This window comes from Ostrea edulis, chromosome 4, assembly GCF_947568905.1.
Source record: "Ostrea edulis chromosome 4, xbOstEdul1.1, whole genome shotgun sequence".
NCBI classification, from domain to species: Eukaryota; Metazoa; Mollusca; class Bivalvia; order Ostreida; family Ostreidae; genus Ostrea; species Ostrea edulis.
This window is the reverse complement of record NC_079167.1, coordinates 80,054,233-80,071,797: the sequence shown is the minus strand read 5'-3', so window position 1 is coordinate 80,071,797 and position 17,565 is coordinate 80,054,233. Positions and strand designations below refer to the sequence as shown.

Sequence of the window (17,565 nt, the reverse complement as noted above, 5' to 3'; positions counted from 1 at the left end):
TACGCTACGTGTTTTAAAACGTGTCCCCAAAACATGTGCTTGCAGTCGTTGTAGAAGGATATGTAATGGTTATCTTCTAGCATCCAAGTAATATTCACATTATCAAATAGATGGGCGGTCCTTTTGTCACGAGTGCGCGGAGCGCACAAGTGAGAGAAGGACAGCCCATCTCTTTGATAATGTGAATTTTACGAGGATGCTAGAAGATGACCGACTTGTCACATATTACGAAATCTTCTCATTTTACCTTTATTGAACTATACATTCAATATAATGGTAGATTGCCAAAGTGGTGGATTTAGGGGGGTTTGTGGGGGTTCGGACCCCCCCCCCCTCTCTCTCTCTTTACCACACCCAAACGACAAATGATCAATGATCCACCCGTCAGAGCCATATACTATCGTCGGACGATGCATGTGTATATAAAATTTAATACGCTTTACCCGTAAAACAGCAAAACTAGCTTAACGAAAACTGATTATCCCTGTCTTGTTTCTATTGTGTAATTCTGATGTTAGTACCGCCCATGCGATAACAAGGTGGGAGGAGCTCGTATTATCACATACGCGATAACAAGACCCTGTTGATGATAACCAGATACAATTCCTGAACAGCAAAAGAAAATCACTGTAAATATGTGACAATTTAGAATAAGGAATGATATATATATGATACTGCATCGGTATTTTGACAGAAGCGCAAATGGGTGCGAAGAAGCTCCAGCATACATGTAAATATTGCAGAACCCAATTTGTTCTGAATACTTCATTAGCCGATAGGTGTCTTTGATTCAAAGACTGTTCAACCCTAATAATTCAGTCCGTTTTTATTACTTTGCATGTGAAAATAACTCTTAATTTTGAATGTATAAGTAACTGAAAATCAACATTGTCAGACAGGGGGATTGCATGGTAATCCAAGCTCCTTCAGTACCGTGTCCATCTTCGATCAACTTCCCGCTTTATACCAGCGTATGTACAGCCACTGTATATCAACTGGGTACGACGTTATACCTTACAGAGTGGTAAAGTTCCAGAATCTTATAAAAACGTAGACACAACTTTAATTCTCGTCTGGTCTCATCGTACCATATGTATGAAGTAAGGCAATTATAGGCCAATCCGAAAACATGAGTTATCTTTCCTTGATCCGGGACGTAGTGCGCTTGCGTAACAGTAGTTTAAGACTTCCGGGTAGTATATTCGAGAAGCGTCATTATCAACAGTGCAGAAGGCCGCAAAAATATTGTTGTATAATTTTACAGTAATCACGCCAACAAATATCTTAACATTAATAGAAAAAATCCCAATGCATAGGTTTACTTCATACACGTGAAAATAACCAACTTCATGTTGTGAGTAGATGAGGACCCCCCCCCCCCCCCCCCCCGATAGAATGGTCTATCGTTAAAGTGAAGGGCCTGTCCCGAGACGCTGTTAGATTATTCTAATTACCCCCCCCCCCTCCATTTTCCAGGATTGTACGTGTTTTATGACTGAAATTATCATACATATATACATGTATCATACATTGCTTACATTTCCTCAGAATCTTTAGCCCGTGTTTTAATACAGTCAGATTTATAATAAAATATCAGAAGTTACTTGTTCAATATCAATGTAGTACATTCAGCGATAAAAGTTCTGCCACGATGTACTTCTAGGTATGTCGGACTGACACCTCTGGATTCTGAAAATGTCCATCTCTTCGATTGGCGAGTAAAATTTATCCCAGCCTGTATTTGTAAGTGAGAGGCCACTGACAGATTTCTAGCTATCTGCCCACAAACTTTATACAGTTTCAAATACAAGTATAACCATAAAGAAATTCGTCGTCACAAACCATCTTTAAACTGACATTTACACATGCAATGTTTTGAAAATAAAATAACTTATAATTGAACGCCCTGAATTTATAGTCGGCAAGAGTGTGTACCTGTAAATACAGCCATTTTGGGTAAAATATTTGGAGTTTTACTCAAATTATTTTGTATATTTGTGGCGAAAAGGGGGGGATCTAAATCTGTCATTGCAATTTCTGTTATGACACGATACGTGCCTATACATAATCAAGTACATTTCAAGGGGGCTAAAACGAATAAAAGAGGGAAGATACAGAGGGGTCAAAAGCATTCTATTGGGGGTTAAACTTACCTTTCACCAAAGAGTACATTTGAGAATATGGCAGCCCCCCCCCCCCCTCCGGGATCACACAGATCTATGAAAAATAATTTATATCAATCGAGCAATATTGAACAAAATTAATTTAAAAAAAATTAATTTAATTAACTATTTTTCTGCATTTAAAACATATCAGTTGATATTAACAATTCCAGCTTATGCTGCAGTGTACTTGTAAATGATTTGCACACAGAATAAACACGTTCAGGTACTTAGGAGAAAGTTACCCAAACATTGCAGTCTGGTTTATTTTTGCAAAGAGTCGATTGGTAGTGGTGGAATAATTTTAGCCCTGATAAAACAATGAGAGCGTTGATTTCTTAATTTAATTGATTTTTTTTACTATTTTGAAAAGGGGGGTGGGTGGGGGTGTTATGCAAGATCTTTGCACGTGTCGATCCTTGTAAAAACCCGAGCTTTGAGTTGATGAGATGCCATCATCTCTTGAGAATCAGAAGTTCTGTTCTGATTTCATACAAAATAATTATGCCAGTCGTATGTAAACAAATGAATGTCTGCGTGATTTCCAATTTAATTTTAACCCCCCCCCCCCCCCCCCCCAAATCACACCCGACTCGATCAAGAAACTCGTTTTTGTTTCCATTAACATTTTCTTACTCTCTCGTACAAATGATTTCAACTGTTTTCGATTTTGAACAGCACCCATATTAATATAACTCTTATAATATATGCGAAGTATGAGTGTGTTACTACCCGGAAGTTGTCATATTCACACTAAATGTAAGAATACAAAGAGAGATAACTTACGTTTTCGGAAAGGCCTATATGCTCGATACTTAAGAACGTTTTTCAGACGCTAGAATACCTATGAGCTATAGAGGCCTTAGTCTACTTTTCTGTGTCAGTAAAATCTACATTGCATTCATCAACCACAGTATTACGATACACTTAGACAATGAAATATTAACCGATTAACAAAACGTGTTCAGGATACACATATCGTGTGAAGATCACATGCATGTACACGCTGATCTATGCAATTCGGAATACAAAATCATTATTCGTTTAACGACTTACGAAAATGTTTCGATTTTATTGACAGAGACAGGCTATATAAATTACTCGATGGCAAAGTGTCACAACTCCGAGAAGAGTATTTGATAAAATTCAAAATGGTGTGTGCGGTTAAATGGAAAGGTTTCGGATTGGTTCCCATGCAGCACTGGAGTAAAACAGAGTGATCACTTATCGCCTACATTGTTCTCGGTTTTTCATTAATGATCTTGTACAAGGCATTAACGAACTTAACCTTCGTCTGGATATAGAATGCAAACACCTAGAAATTTCACAGCTTCAAATGATTTCGTTTGTTGACTTTGGAATGTTAGGTACTCAGTCAAATATTGATTTTTGTATCTATTAATTCAATATCGCCATTCGATGTTCATTTACCGTAAATATGAATGATCAATATAAAATGAAAAGATATAATTTCTCTAAATGTAAATACGAAAAGTAAAGATAGTCAACAGTAATCTCATAACTCCTAGAAGCAAAACAAAATAAAGAGTTGGGAAAACACGGACCCTGGATATACCAGAGGTGGGGTAAGATGCCTTGGAGAAGTAAGCATCTCCTGTCGACCTATCACACCCACCATGAGCTATATATCTTAATCAGGTAAACGGAGTTATCTATAGTCAAAATCATTGTACCAAGAACAGCCCAACAATCGGTATGAAACAAATCAGACAGCATTTGACCCAATGGTAGGTTGTATTGGCAAACTAGATCGTTATAACGACCATAGAATTTGCGAAATGTTGACCTTAAACGAGAATGCTGGAACCCCTGCACCATCACCTTGTTTGTCAATAGCCTGCCTTGATTTAAAAACTGATCATACGCAGAACAATCTTACAACATGTGTATTAAGTTTCTGTTAGAAACACATGCATTTTGTCCACGCATTGTAGTCATAGGCGTAGCTTGGGTTAGAATATTACCGAGGCCCCCCAGAAGCTATCGACATTTTAACAACGTAAAAGGTGTTTTTTTTTTTTTTACCGAGGCAGCTGCCTCGGTTGCCTCAATGGAAGCTACGCCACTGGTAGTCCCCTTTCAAAGACAGCAACTTGTTACTCACATAAACCTTTGAGACTAAATTGCAAATTTAGAATACGACACTAACCACCCGTCGTACACCATGACAAACGACTCGTTGACGCAAAGTATTAGCATAAATTCATACATTGAACTTTGCAGTAATGGGTATGTCTATAAGTGAACTGTCAACCATATCATGAAGTCTGTAAAGTTATCTAAATAAACATTTAATATTCAAACTTCCTGGTTGTCGTCTACAACGATAAACACGACATGCATACACCTGTCTTTCTCATACATGTAGCAGTGGGATTGATTTCGTCATATGGATACCGTGAGTAAACAGTAAATTTTACATTCATTATATCATTAGTTTCATGACTTGGTATCACTTATTCTAAAGTAATGGAAACATTAAGGTATATTTAGGAACACTTTCATTTCCTAGTAGTTCAATACTACATATTCAATTTAGGGAAACCTAAATCATATTATGGTACCTTTGAGGTTTTGGCCATTGGTTTAACCCGTGTGATACTTATTAACTCGCAATTGGTTTCAGAAAGAATTTTACCTAACATATATGCAGTATCAAAGAAGGTACAAACTGTTAAACTATAGGTAAATATCATCGATTACTTCATTTGCCTTACAGAAATCATATCTCGGAAAAAGGAGACCGAGCAGGCTAGTGAAAAATCCGACTGCCAAGGAGTTGAAATATGTCACTTATTCCAATCCAGTAATGCTGTAGATGCAGATATTAACACGTGTACAAGGACAAAAGAAATAGGGTTTACTTCTCCAGATAAATGGACATGGTGGTATGTTGACCTTGAGAATATACTCAGCATCTACAGCATCAGAATACAGTTCAAAGACTATGGAGAACGATATGGTAATGATTATCTTTTTTTAAGTAGCCAGTTAATATAATAAAACTTAGTGCAAGGATTATGAAGGATATGATGAGAATTACCTTAATATCATTAAAAAGATTAAAATTCGGATTGGTAGTTGAAAACTGAATTTTCCTCCTTTCATCTTACTCATACAATAACAATTTCAGTAATGAGACAAACGGGACGTTTTGCTGGTTTCTCACTCTATATTTCAAATACAACTATAAAAGAGGATGGGTATCTATGTTACAAGAACGGACCAGAGTTACCGACCTTGGATTTCAGTACAACTTGTGTCAAACATGGACGTTACGTTATATTTTACAATGAAAGACTTGACGGAACAACTTATCCTACCGGATATCAAATAACTACAGTTTACACTGAATTATGTGAAGTAACTGTAACAGGTAAGGTCATGCTGCTTCATTATACAGTTTGAAGTCCGTTTAATGCATGATAAATTAGGTGCTATATTTCCTCTATATAACATCCTTAGGTTGTAAAGAATCCGGTGTGTATGGATATAACTGTGATGTACCTTGTCTAAACAACTGTCAGGAATTGAGATGTGACATTGTCAACGGAACTTGTGTGGGTTGTACTGCAGGATGGGTAGGAGAGTTTTGTAACAAATGTAAGATTATGTTTGTTATGTCATTCAAAGATTATTGCTACTTTAATATATATATATATATATATATATATATATATATATATATATATATAATATAGAATGAGATATGAAAAAGTACAACTTATCAAAGGAATGACATTTTTCGTAGACTGTCCAGCTGGATATTACGGTTTACAGTGTAGATCTACGTGTACTGGACACTGCAGAGACAACCTGTCCTGTAATCACACCACTGGACAATGTGACTATGGCTGTGGTAAAGAATGGACAGGACTACATTGCAACACACGTAAGTCATCTGTCATTCTCTTAAGGATTTCGAAACCAAATGGAATACATCTGTTAACTCTAGTGGAATAAACGGAATATCAGCACATTATAGATTTAGACTTATGAAATCAAAGTAGTCTGTGATGTGAAACAGAAATGTATCTCTCGTTCAAGATATTAAATACTCCTATAAAATCAAATTTTACCAGAGTGTCCTGGTTGTGTGCATAACTGTAGTGGACAGTGTCTGAGTTACCGCCCCTGTAACAGAACCACTGGAAGATGTGACGGAGGCTGTAATCCAGGATACACCGGAGAACTCTGTGACAAAGGTGAGATGTTATAAAAACCTCCCTGTATTTTCCGAAAGTATTGTTTATCCTAGGTCTAATTAGTAATTGTGCATTCATACTTGTATATACGCCTTGTTAGTCCACTAGACCTTGTTCTATCATCCCATTAATTTTTCAATCATATCGGTGGCACCTACTGTAATCGGTAAAATATTTCGTTTCGAAAGCATGTTTGTGCGTTTAGATTATGTATGTATGTATTTATAAACGTGTGTGTGTATGTGTGTGTGTTTGTTTCCTTGTTTAATGGGTACCTTTATCCCCATGATTTACGAAGTTTTCGCGCCATCTCAATATTTGTTCAATCATATATGTAGCTTCCGCAATTAAGTTGATGCTACAAGGTTTTCAACAGTCTCGTTTAAAGTCAGCATTTCGCAAATTCTATGGTCGTTATAACAATGTAGTTTGCCCATATAACCTTCCATAAGGTCAAATGCTGTTTGACGTGTATCATACCGATTGTTAGGCCGTTCTTGGTACACTGATTTTGACTACATATTACTTCCTTTACCCGACCTAGACATAGGGCTCACAACGGATGTGACCGGTCAACAGTGGATGCTTATTTCTCCTAGGCACCTGGCCTCTGGTGTGTCCTGACCCCAAGACCATAAACCGAGAATAGACTTAGGTCAAAATTTTAATTACCTATACTTTAAAGATTTATCTAGCATAAATGTTTAAAAGCTCTTGGTTTATAAAAAATAGATACAAACATATGCTGAAATTCTATTTGTTTGCGAAAATTATTTCAAAGGTTAGGTGGATTAGAAATTTAGACTTAAGTCTTTTCTCAATTTATGACCTTCAGGCCTGGTCCCACATCTGGTATGTCTAGGGATCCGTGTTTGCCCAACTCTCTATTTTGTATATCTTATAGGAATTATGAGATTGATTACTGTTCGTTATATTCACCTTGCATACTTAAGCAGTGGTACAATTAACATATACACATGGTTATTACTTGAAATGATTTTTTTTCTCTTAAAAATAATTTTTATGCTAACTGTCGAGAATTTATCTTGATATGAAATTTTTGAATAATTATGTTTTACATTGACAGTATGTTCAGTTGGCCGGTACGGACTGAATTGTTCAGAGATCTGCAGTTCAAGGTGCCGATCTGAAAGTAATCATTGTAACCATAGAGACGGACATTGTGAACATGGATGTGACGATGGATTCCAAGGAAGTACATGTGAAGAAAGTAGGTATCCAGTTCTTAATGAACAAAGTAAATCTACCGTCTGTAACAAACAAAATAATTCATATGATTATATTTGCATATTCCTTTTTGGATTTCTTGTGTTTATCTCTCTTTCTAGGTTTTGTAATTGAGCTAGTGGCCTGATTTGATGTAGTTTCTTGTTGGATCACTTCACAGTGTTTAATTATATAACGTATTTGAATTGTACTTTTATGACTGAGACTCAGTGGAAAACAAACCTCATAGACAAAATAGAGTGGTTCGGGAATTAAAAGAGATTTTGAAATTGAACCTTCTACATATGGTATATGGTTTATTACGTCAACTGACTCGATAGAGGACAACATGTACTGGTTTTTTTAACAGTCTGGTTTGACGTCAGCGCTATCACTCTTCTCTTGATAAACTTTCAAAAACAATTTTTAATGTATATGATTTATCTCGTAAAAGACTGATAGATAAAAATAATACAATGACAAAAATATTTCTGTCTATTGTAGTAAGGTTTTTGAAGTTTTGAAATAATGATTATAATTGTTCATTGGTTGTTTGTTGAGTTTGCAATGATGGCTGGTATGGAGAAAACTGCTCTGCACAGTGTAACGAGAACTGTGCCAACCAGTCAGGTGACCATATCACGGGTAGCTGTACATGCGGATGTAAACCGGGATAGCAGACTTCCAACTGCCAAGAAAGTAATCTTAGATAAGACGTTTCTTACTAATTTATTAAATGTTACGGCAATAAATAAAACGTCCTAAGCCCCCTTCCTCTTTCGTGGAGTAGTAATCAAATGAGAATAAAAATTGTTTATTGTTCAAAATAGAACCATACTATACAAATGTACAAGTTATATATTTACCATTACCTCCTCAACTTACCACTTGAATTCATACAAAATAAAATAGTATGCCAAATTATTCGCATACGGTCGGATTTATCCTCAGTACATCATAAAATACAATTTCCATTTTTATAACATTCTATTCTATCGTCGTTATAACGATCTAGTTCGTCAATACAACCTATCATTGGGTCAAATGCTGTCTGACGTGTTTCATACCGATTGTTAGGCCGTTCTTAGCACACTGGTTTTGACTACGGATATCTCCGTTTACCTAATCAGGATATAGGGCTCACGGCGGATGTGACCGGTCGACAGGGGATGGTTACTCCTACTAGGCACCTGATCCCACCTCTGGTATGTCCAGGGGTCCGTGTTTTCCCAACTCTTTATTTTGTATTGCTTATAGGAGTTATGAGATTCTTCACTGTTCGTTATCTTCACCTTTCATTGACATGATAAGCGAGTACCATATGCTTTTATTGACCATATTCTTGACCTTTTTGGTTAAAACAATACACAAGAGAAATATTCTATGCTCTTCAGCATATGATTAACGTCTAAAGATAGTCATAACTCTGACTTTCCACCATCCTTTGATTTATCTGAACTTAGATGACTTATACGTTGACAAAGTCAGGAACTAAAATTGGAGTTTTATTTCCCCAAATCAAATTCCTCCATGTGTGTTTTCTTTGGAAGGTTTGTACTCTGTAGTGACGGTTTTACTCGCGATATCACAAATATTTACTGATAACTGTTACTTTAACTTGATACCGAAGTTTATCATCTTTTTTACCTTTTGTCGAAATTAGTTGAAACAGTACTGTTTTAGAGCTGTATTATCAATGATCTTTGTTAAATCTTTCTTAGCTATTGGGGGTAAAACAACCTAGAATCTGTAAAATTTTAAACAAATTGTTGTCTATTAAAAATGAGTAATATTGCATATGTTCTAGTGATTGGAGGTAAAATGAATTTAAAAGTTGAATACGTTTGTATTTCTTTTAGAGGCACCTATTGACGAGTATAGTACCCCGGATGCATACATCGCAGCCTTGTCTATCTCACTGGTTATCATCTTTAGCCTGGCCGTTGTCATTGTTTTACTATTGAGGTAAACAAAATGTCTGAGAGTTATGAGAGTTATGGATATTCTGCCTGCGCCAACAGAGCCTTTATAATATCATTAGGGCTACTACATTTTAGGGTAATCTATAACAGAAAACAAGAGAAGCGTTCCTTGGACTATATAGCTAGTTCCGAAATATCACCGCCATCACAAGTCAGCAATAACGATGTACACCAGTATCAGGAACTCAACATGCACAATGATAGTTCATACCAGAACCTGTCATTAAGACATCATTCATAAAATGTATTTTAAACAAAACGTATTCTTCTTGTTTTCATGATGATGTTTTATTGATATTTTTTCTTTCCTTTTACATTGTGATAAGCATATATTGAAGGATTCATGCATGTCATAGCTACATTTGTATTTGTGTATTTACTACCTACTTTACGAACAAATAATATAAAAAGTGAAAACAACGAACACTGATCAATCTCATAACTCCTGTAAGGAATACAAGAGTTGGGCAAACATAGACCACGGGACATACCAGAGGTGGGATTAGAACCCTAGGAAGAGTACGCATTCCCTGTGGACTGGTCATACCTGCCGTGAACTTTATATCTTGATCAGGTAAATGGAGTTATCTGTAGTCAAAATCAGTGTGCCAAGAACGACCTAACAGTCAGTATGAAACACGTTAGGCAGGTATGAAACATCAATTGGAATTCATGATTGAACATATCTTCGTAGTTTTTGGTGATCAGGTTTTCCAACAACAAACATCAATTCATCTTTCTTATAAATACTGTCGAAAATTATGCCAGACAATGGGCCAAATATGAAAAAAGAAAAACTTGATACCTTGTCAGAATGGATAACAAGTGTAAGAGGAATATGAAACCCGCATATTCGACATATCAAAACGAAAGTGCGTACCTTTGTGTAAAGTAAATCAGAAATGATAAAAGAATTGAATAAGCTGCATGAGGAATATGTTTTGGTTCCAGCTCACAAAGCTTGTAACAACGCTATTTTTGTTTGTAATGCTCATTATTACAACTGTATTCTAAACGAACTTGGTATTCATTCCACATTTGTAATTGTTCAAAACCACACTTCAGTGTTTTAATATACCAATCAATGGGACGAATGAGTTACCGTACCTATAATGGATTCCCAAACTTAGCAAAATCCTTAGAAAAATAGATACATTGCTGGATACAGTAAATACTCTACTAAGTCCCTATCTTGGGTCCTCATGAAAATATAAACTGCTGTGAAAGAGAAACTCCAAACGGACTGTGCCACGGCATATGCCAGAAGTGGTGTAAATCAAATGTGGATTGGAAGTATTATTAAATTTGAAATTAAAACTTTCCTGAAATCAACAACATCAAAACGTGCGACTTTTTCATACTTTTCACGACCATTCCACGAGAAATGAAATACTACATTTTTGACATCATAGGAGGGTGTTTCATCAATAAAAATACAAAAAGGAAATATTCATATTTCATTATACTTTCATGTAAAATACTCGTATCTGATTGATCTTTAAGCATATGGAGAAAGGAAAACCCTTATTGAATCATTGTTACCCTCTGCAAATTGAAAGTACGCGTTCGAGGGAGATAGTATCTAGTAACGGTTAACAGCACTTGCTAACGGGTGATATAAAATTATCACATACATCATATTTATGCGTGTATGGTTCACAGTAGATTGTTAGACAATGTTTGTAAAAATAACGTGAATACCTGCATTGATATACAAAACATCACATGACAGCGATTGGTAAAATGTCAACCTTTCACGTAAGTCGTTCGGTTTTGTTGTTTATTTAACATTTAGCATGATAAATCAAATATTACATGTAGTTGAGGGTACTTTTAGAAATTCCACCCCCTTGCAAAATCATTATACACCTCGGCTACTCCTCGGTTGACATTGGTTTTCTCGGAGTGAATATTTTCAACGTTACTCTCAAATACGTGCACTTTTGATGTACTCCAAACAAAGTATATGTGTTTGTACTATAACTCCTGATTTTCCACATTAAAGATGAATCCGTTATTCTCACCTTGTCATGGAAATCTGTCGTCAATTGCAAGACCGGGATTCTTTGAATTTAGGATATTATAGGATAAGTGATTTCAGATTCTGATTTTCAAATATATCGACATCATCAGAAGTTATAGCTATACTATAGTTGAAAGAAGATGAAGAACAAGAATGCGTAATGGATTATATATAATATGGTCTATATTGAGGCACTACATAGTTTTTGTGATTAAAACGTTTGGATGCAATAGTAGAAGTATATTTGTAGGAAACACAGGATGTAGAATTGAACATGAAATATGCTAGAATACAAGCCTGAATCTTTTTATGACGAAGAATGTTGCTTATGTTGACATCATATATGCCTTTCATAGTAAAGAACTGACGACATGATTCGGAAGAATTATTATCCATAACCCTCGGGATTGATAGTGCCTGTGATGTGCAAAATCCATAATGATAGAATTCAGTCTCTATTTGCTGTTGAAAATTCAAATACGGACTAACATTGGCTTCTTCAAATAACGTATTCAAAACTCTCAATGAAACAGGGTATAGCTATATGCAAAACTGGACTAATCAAGTGTGACATCGTATATATTTGGTCGTATATGAATGATGTACATGATTGCATTTACATCTTTGTGTATTTGTAAAAAGTCCCACCACATTCACGTTATTTCCTCGTGGAATATTAAGATTCCCTACCTTGTATACATTGTCGTAAATGGAAATGCAGTGTCCAGAGTCTAGATCCTGTGATCTTCTCGTTCTCTACGAAAAAGGATATTACAACTGGGTTGTTGGTATCATGGTGTTCTACAATTGGAATTGAGACCCCCATGGGCAAGATTAATTGATCTGGGGAATTGAAATATTCAAAGAGAAGTTGATTACCACCTGTGTCCCGATATCATATTGTTTGACTACCAAATACCTAAGCACATAATTAGTGGTATGATGGCTGTCATTATAATAATGCATGATCCTGTCTTAGTTCCGGCTGTCAGTCATGTGAATTCTCCAGAAGGAAATGTTGAAAACCACTTACTCATCACGGCCATTAAATGCCTTAAGAATTACAAATATGACAACTCTTGTTTACCTTATTTTCTTCAGTTTAGAATAAAACTTCCTTGTTGGTTTAAGAATTCTAACATGCAATCACTCGTCGTTTTGATATTATTGAGACTAACTTTGTCATCTGGATACCGTAAGTAAACAAATTTCGTATCATCTATATCTATCTTACTAGTAACTGTCTCATTTGTGAAGTAAGCTAGTGAAGATTAGTAACAATATACACAGTGTTAACAATCAATCGAAACAAGGAACGTCTCTGCGAATGGTATCCCGAAATAAGTTTTTCCCCCATATATATCAACGAACCTGATTTAAATTAGAATATCCATATCTACTATCATGTATCAAACTACAGTTTACATATTGTAAATAATTCCCATCCGATTGCTTTCATTTCAACATAGAAATTGCTAAAAACTTCGGAAATAATCCACTACAGGTTACATATATCTTACAGTTTGAATGAATCTAATACACCCCCCCCCCCTCAGCATTTGACAATAGAAACAATTTGGATGATAAAGGTCGCGGTTTTGATACTCAATTTCATGACGTTCACACAAAACGTGCCAAACACTGAAACAGCATACTGGTGGACTGTTAGTCCCCGAGGGTCTCTACAGCCCAGTAGCTAAGTACTTCGTTACTAGCTTGAAAATACGAATGTATATTTAATTGCTGTGGTAAAATTTAGAAATTCATTTCAAAATCAAGGATTATCTCCCTCATGGATAGCTCTTATCCTTAGACGAATTTGACTTCATTTTTTTTTGGCTCTCTGTTTTTCCCTAGAATAGCTCTTACAAGTTTATTGCTATTTCGGATTTCAAACATTTCGGTTGAGCATCACTGAAGAGACATTATTTGTCGAAATGCGCATCTGGTGCATCAAAATTGGTACCGTATAAGTTTTACATACTGCCTCCCAGGGAAATCCAAAGCGAATAGTTACAAAGGTATAGTTGAGTAACTCACGGAGTACCACCATGGCGAGCCATGAAGGATGCTCCTCTGAGGAAATTCCTTACCGATGTTTTTTATACCCACTTACTCCTGCCAGGCACCTTATCGCACCTCTGCTATATCAAGGGGTCCGTGTGTGTCTACCTTTTCATTTTGTAGTGCTTATTGGAGTTATGGGATTGATCACTGCTCGTTATTTTCACCTTTCATACAAATCAATAAACTATTCCCAAACTTGTGATGTATATAATGGATTTGCTGTGTACTACTACATCTATGTGCACATAATTGAAATGATGTCGCTGAAAGGAATATACCTTAATCATGATCAGATATATTTTGTTCAATGATAAACATTGTAGAAGTGATCACAAGTACTCGTGACACTAGAATTATGAAAAGTCATTGAAATACATTTACATGTATCAACTAGAGTCATAGTTAAGATTTTCCTATGAAACGAGTCGTTTCTTAGAAATGAAAGACTTGTGACACAGGTATTAGTTGATGAATAATTATTTTCAAATGTTAATGTTTAAATTAGGGAGCATATCATTCATAACTTATTAGATATGTTTAAATTATCCTCACTCACGTAACATTCTTCTCCGGACTTGGTGAAATCTGGTCGCAAATATCAAATTCCGCCTTGTCTTTGATGAGTATGTTGACCATTTATGTAGAAAAATTCCACAGCTTTGACATAATCATCATGGTCATTCATTCACAGATGTTACCATTGTCCTGTCCATAGTTTAATAGCAAACCATTCAGACCAAAGCAAGTCATCTTTGTACACCATCACAGCACCTGTAAGATATATGTTTATTTTTACGTGCATACATACGGTACATGCATCGAACAAAACATTTTAAGTTCAAAATTGCTTCACATATTTCGTGAAATGTTTAAGAATCAGTTACAGTATGATCTAAAAACTTTGTTACTGTGGGGTGTTAGTTGGAATATTTTGGAACATGATCAGGTCCAGTACAATCTTTATATATCACACTATATGAAATAGCTAAATTTAACTATTTCAAATCTTTTATGAAATTAATTTCTAAAAGCGTAAAAATCCAATTTCAATGAGTGAAAAAATTCCATTTATGTAGTCCATACAAAAAATTATAAGCAAACAATAATTTTTAAACTACGTTTCTCACAAATGAAATTTTTTATTCACAAATGTTTAGGATAATCAACTTCTTAAGGTCGCTCACTACACTTTGAAAGAGTTTTTCAAATCTGACAGCGTGAAATTAGTTAATTACGACTAAGAATCAACAAAATAATGAATATTAGGCAATGAGATTTTAAGTGTGTAATTTCCAGGAAAACGAGGGGGTTATTTATATTCGGTTTCTTTTACTTCATACGAGTATATACAAACAGAAAATGGTTTTTGATAAAAACGTTACAGAAAAATGAAATAAAACTAGTAAAATTCAAAAAGCCTTCCACAAATTATGACATTGGTTACATTTATTGATAGGCAAAAAAAAAAAAGAAAAAGAAAAAAGAGCAAACGCTGTCCAGGTTATAATTTTGCCCTCAGTAAAATGCAGCGAAATATTTGTGAGACTTTACACCTGCACTAAGAAAGATCGAATATGAAATACCCCCCCCCCTCGTTTCCACATGGCCGTAGCAATCAGTACTGGACATGCTGTCGGCTTTAGGAATCACTTTATGACATTGTGTTTTGTTTAACCATATACAACATTCTACAAAAAGGTCATAATCATTTTCATTTACCCATTTCGTAGGTTTCACCGAGTCTAATACGTTCTTTTCATATCCCACCATGGCTACTAATGTGCTAAACAGGTTTCATAGACAACTAAGCCCTGTACATCTTTAAGTTACACTGGAATATAGCCGTCTTAACTAAGTCTTCCGTTGACTTTTTTTGATATAATATATTCGGTTTTTGTCACATGCATACATACATAAAGTACCCTCTCACACTGATTATTAAATCTGTGGTTACTCTCTGTACAAAAAAAAAAACCCAATTCGAACCCCGACCTTCCGTATGCACGGCGAACGCTCTAACCTCTCCGCCACCGATTAGGATTATGAAATTAATAACTTTGTTATTAAAAGACAATAGATTTTCACCTAATATGATACTGGACATATTGAAACCAACTCTTTCTGAAGTCTTTCTGTATATATGAAGACTCAGTTTCCTCCACAATGTTTGAATTATATCATCTGAAGTAAAAATATGTGTCATTGTTTCTACATTTATTGTACTAAATCTATAGCAATCACATGTTTTAACAGATTTTTTAAAAGATGAAACCCAAGAGGAAGGATTCTATGTAAAACTCTGAACTCTAGCCATAGAGCAGAAGAATCAGTTGTTGTTTTGAAACAAATCTTAAACACACTTTGCAGAGAAATATCATCTACTCCATGTGAAATTAATTCAGCCTTCCACTTGCCTATAGAAGTTTGGATGTCCTCTTTTTCATTCAAAAGATTGTAAATGATTTTGGAGCATTTTTCATGCAACAAAACAGGTTAAAAAAATACAGGCATACATGGATTAAAAATTCCTTTGTTTGAATGTCTATCAATAGACAAAGTTTTTAAGTGTTTTGAAATTATTGTTATAATGCTATCATACTTTTTTGAGATTGTACGTGGTTTGAAATTTGTCTAAGGCTAAGGAATTACAATCGTCGTCATGAAAATTTTGAATAACTTTAGCTCCTTTTTCATACCAGTCTTTGATAAAAACTGGTTTACCAGGTGTTTTTATATTAGAATTGTACCACACCGTAATATTCTGAAAATTGACTTTTATATTTGGAGGGTTCTGACTAATCCTCCGCCGAATTTGACCATTGGTAGCTTATCAAACGTTCAAAAACAAATATGTACAACAAAAACCAAAATCCAAAACAAATACAACAATATTATGTTTGATACATGAAGTGTTGGTAAACAACGAGACACCGGAAGTAACCCTGCTGAACATTTTTGAAGTGGCGTGACTAAACACAGAATAAAAAGCTGTATTCCGGAGAAACTCTATTGTCAATTTCTTGGGACGAACCGTCGCTTCTTCAGGAAAATGAAATATTTATATTGATACTTAAGGCACATTAATATAATTAAAAGAAAAACAAACATTAAAGCTAAACTACAAAGGCTAGGTAAAAACATGGCGTCTACATATTGACATCGTGAGGTTGTTTACGTAAATATCATATCAATGCTTCTTTAATTTTCATTTAACCAAAACTGTCGAAGGTATAGTCATTACAATGTTAATTATGAAATGATTCATAATTATGTATTCTAAATATACATGTATATTTGATACCTGCTCTGATGGAATTTCAATGTTCTGCTTGAAATGTGAAGATAACGAACAGTGATCAATCTCATAACTCCTATAAGCAATACAAAATAGGTAGTTGGGCAAACACGGACCTCTGGATATACCATAGGTGGGATCAGGTGCCTAGGAGGAGTAAGCATCCACTGTTGACCGGTCAAACCCGCCGTGAGCCCTATATTCTGATCAGGCAAACGGAGCCTGAAAATGATATCATACAAATTCCCTGTTACTTTTGTCAGTTTCAAAAATATGTTCTTGTTTTGATGTTGTCAGTTTCAAAAATATGTTCTTGTTTTGATTTTGTTCAATTGCAGCAAAATTCTCTACTATTAATCTTTTATTGAGGGAAGGAAGGGATATTTTAGTAAGCTGTTGATTCACTGAAAATATAATGTAGGTCCCTCCGACCCAATTTTAACATTCAATGATACATCTATAAGTAAGAACAAGTCATGTGACTCGATGTCCCACACGGTTCATAACTGACGAAAATACAGGCACATACCGGGTATGGTCTAATTTGTCTGAATGATGACAGGAATCCATTTTAAGTAAGCCC

General features: G+C 35.2%; 2 protein-coding genes across 2 annotated transcripts in view; both read left to right on the top strand.

The window, feature by feature from the left end:
• The first annotated feature begins 4,360 nt into the window (after positions 1 to 4,360).
• Positions 4,361 to 11,550, top strand: LOC125669507 (multiple epidermal growth factor-like domains protein 10). The gene is made up of 10 exons (XM_056163864.1): positions 4,361 to 4,581; positions 4,903 to 5,145; positions 5,317 to 5,559; positions 5,649 to 5,786; positions 5,935 to 6,075; positions 6,266 to 6,388; positions 7,485 to 7,619; positions 7,738 to 8,314; positions 9,475 to 9,580; positions 9,673 to 11,550. The coding sequence occupies exons 1-8, from the start codon at positions 4,521 to 4,523 to the stop codon at positions 7,761 to 7,763; spliced, it is 1,110 nt and encodes a 369-aa protein (XP_056019839.1). The 5' UTR covers positions 4,361 to 4,520; the 3' UTR covers positions 7,764 to 8,314; positions 9,475 to 9,580; positions 9,673 to 11,550.
• Positions 11,551 to 12,739: 1,189 nt separating this feature from the next.
• The window catches only part of LOC125682903 (multiple epidermal growth factor-like domains protein 11), a 78,989-nt gene continuing 74,163 nt past the window's right edge, over positions 12,740 to 17,565 (top strand). The window contains exon 1 of the mRNA XM_056163858.1: positions 12,740 to 12,815. Coding sequence (XP_056019833.1) covers positions 12,761 to 12,815 — 55 coding nt within the window. The 5' untranslated portion in view covers positions 12,740 to 12,760. The remainder of the gene's footprint in view (positions 12,816 to 17,565) is intronic.

Excerpts from the sequence above, each read along its gene's own strand:
- LOC125669507 (XM_056163864.1), top strand. The coding sequence starts at position 4,521 with ATGCATACACCTGTCTTTCTCATACATGTAGCAGTGGGATTGATTTCG. Across the intron at positions 4,582-4,902 it reads GATTTCGTCATATGGATACC|AAATCATATCTCGGAAAAAG; the intron begins GTGAGTAAACAG and ends TTTGCCTTACAG. Across the intron at positions 6,389-7,484 it reads CGGAGAACTCTGTGACAAAG|TTGGCCGGTACGGACTGAAT; the intron begins GTGAGATGTTAT and ends CAGTATGTTCAG.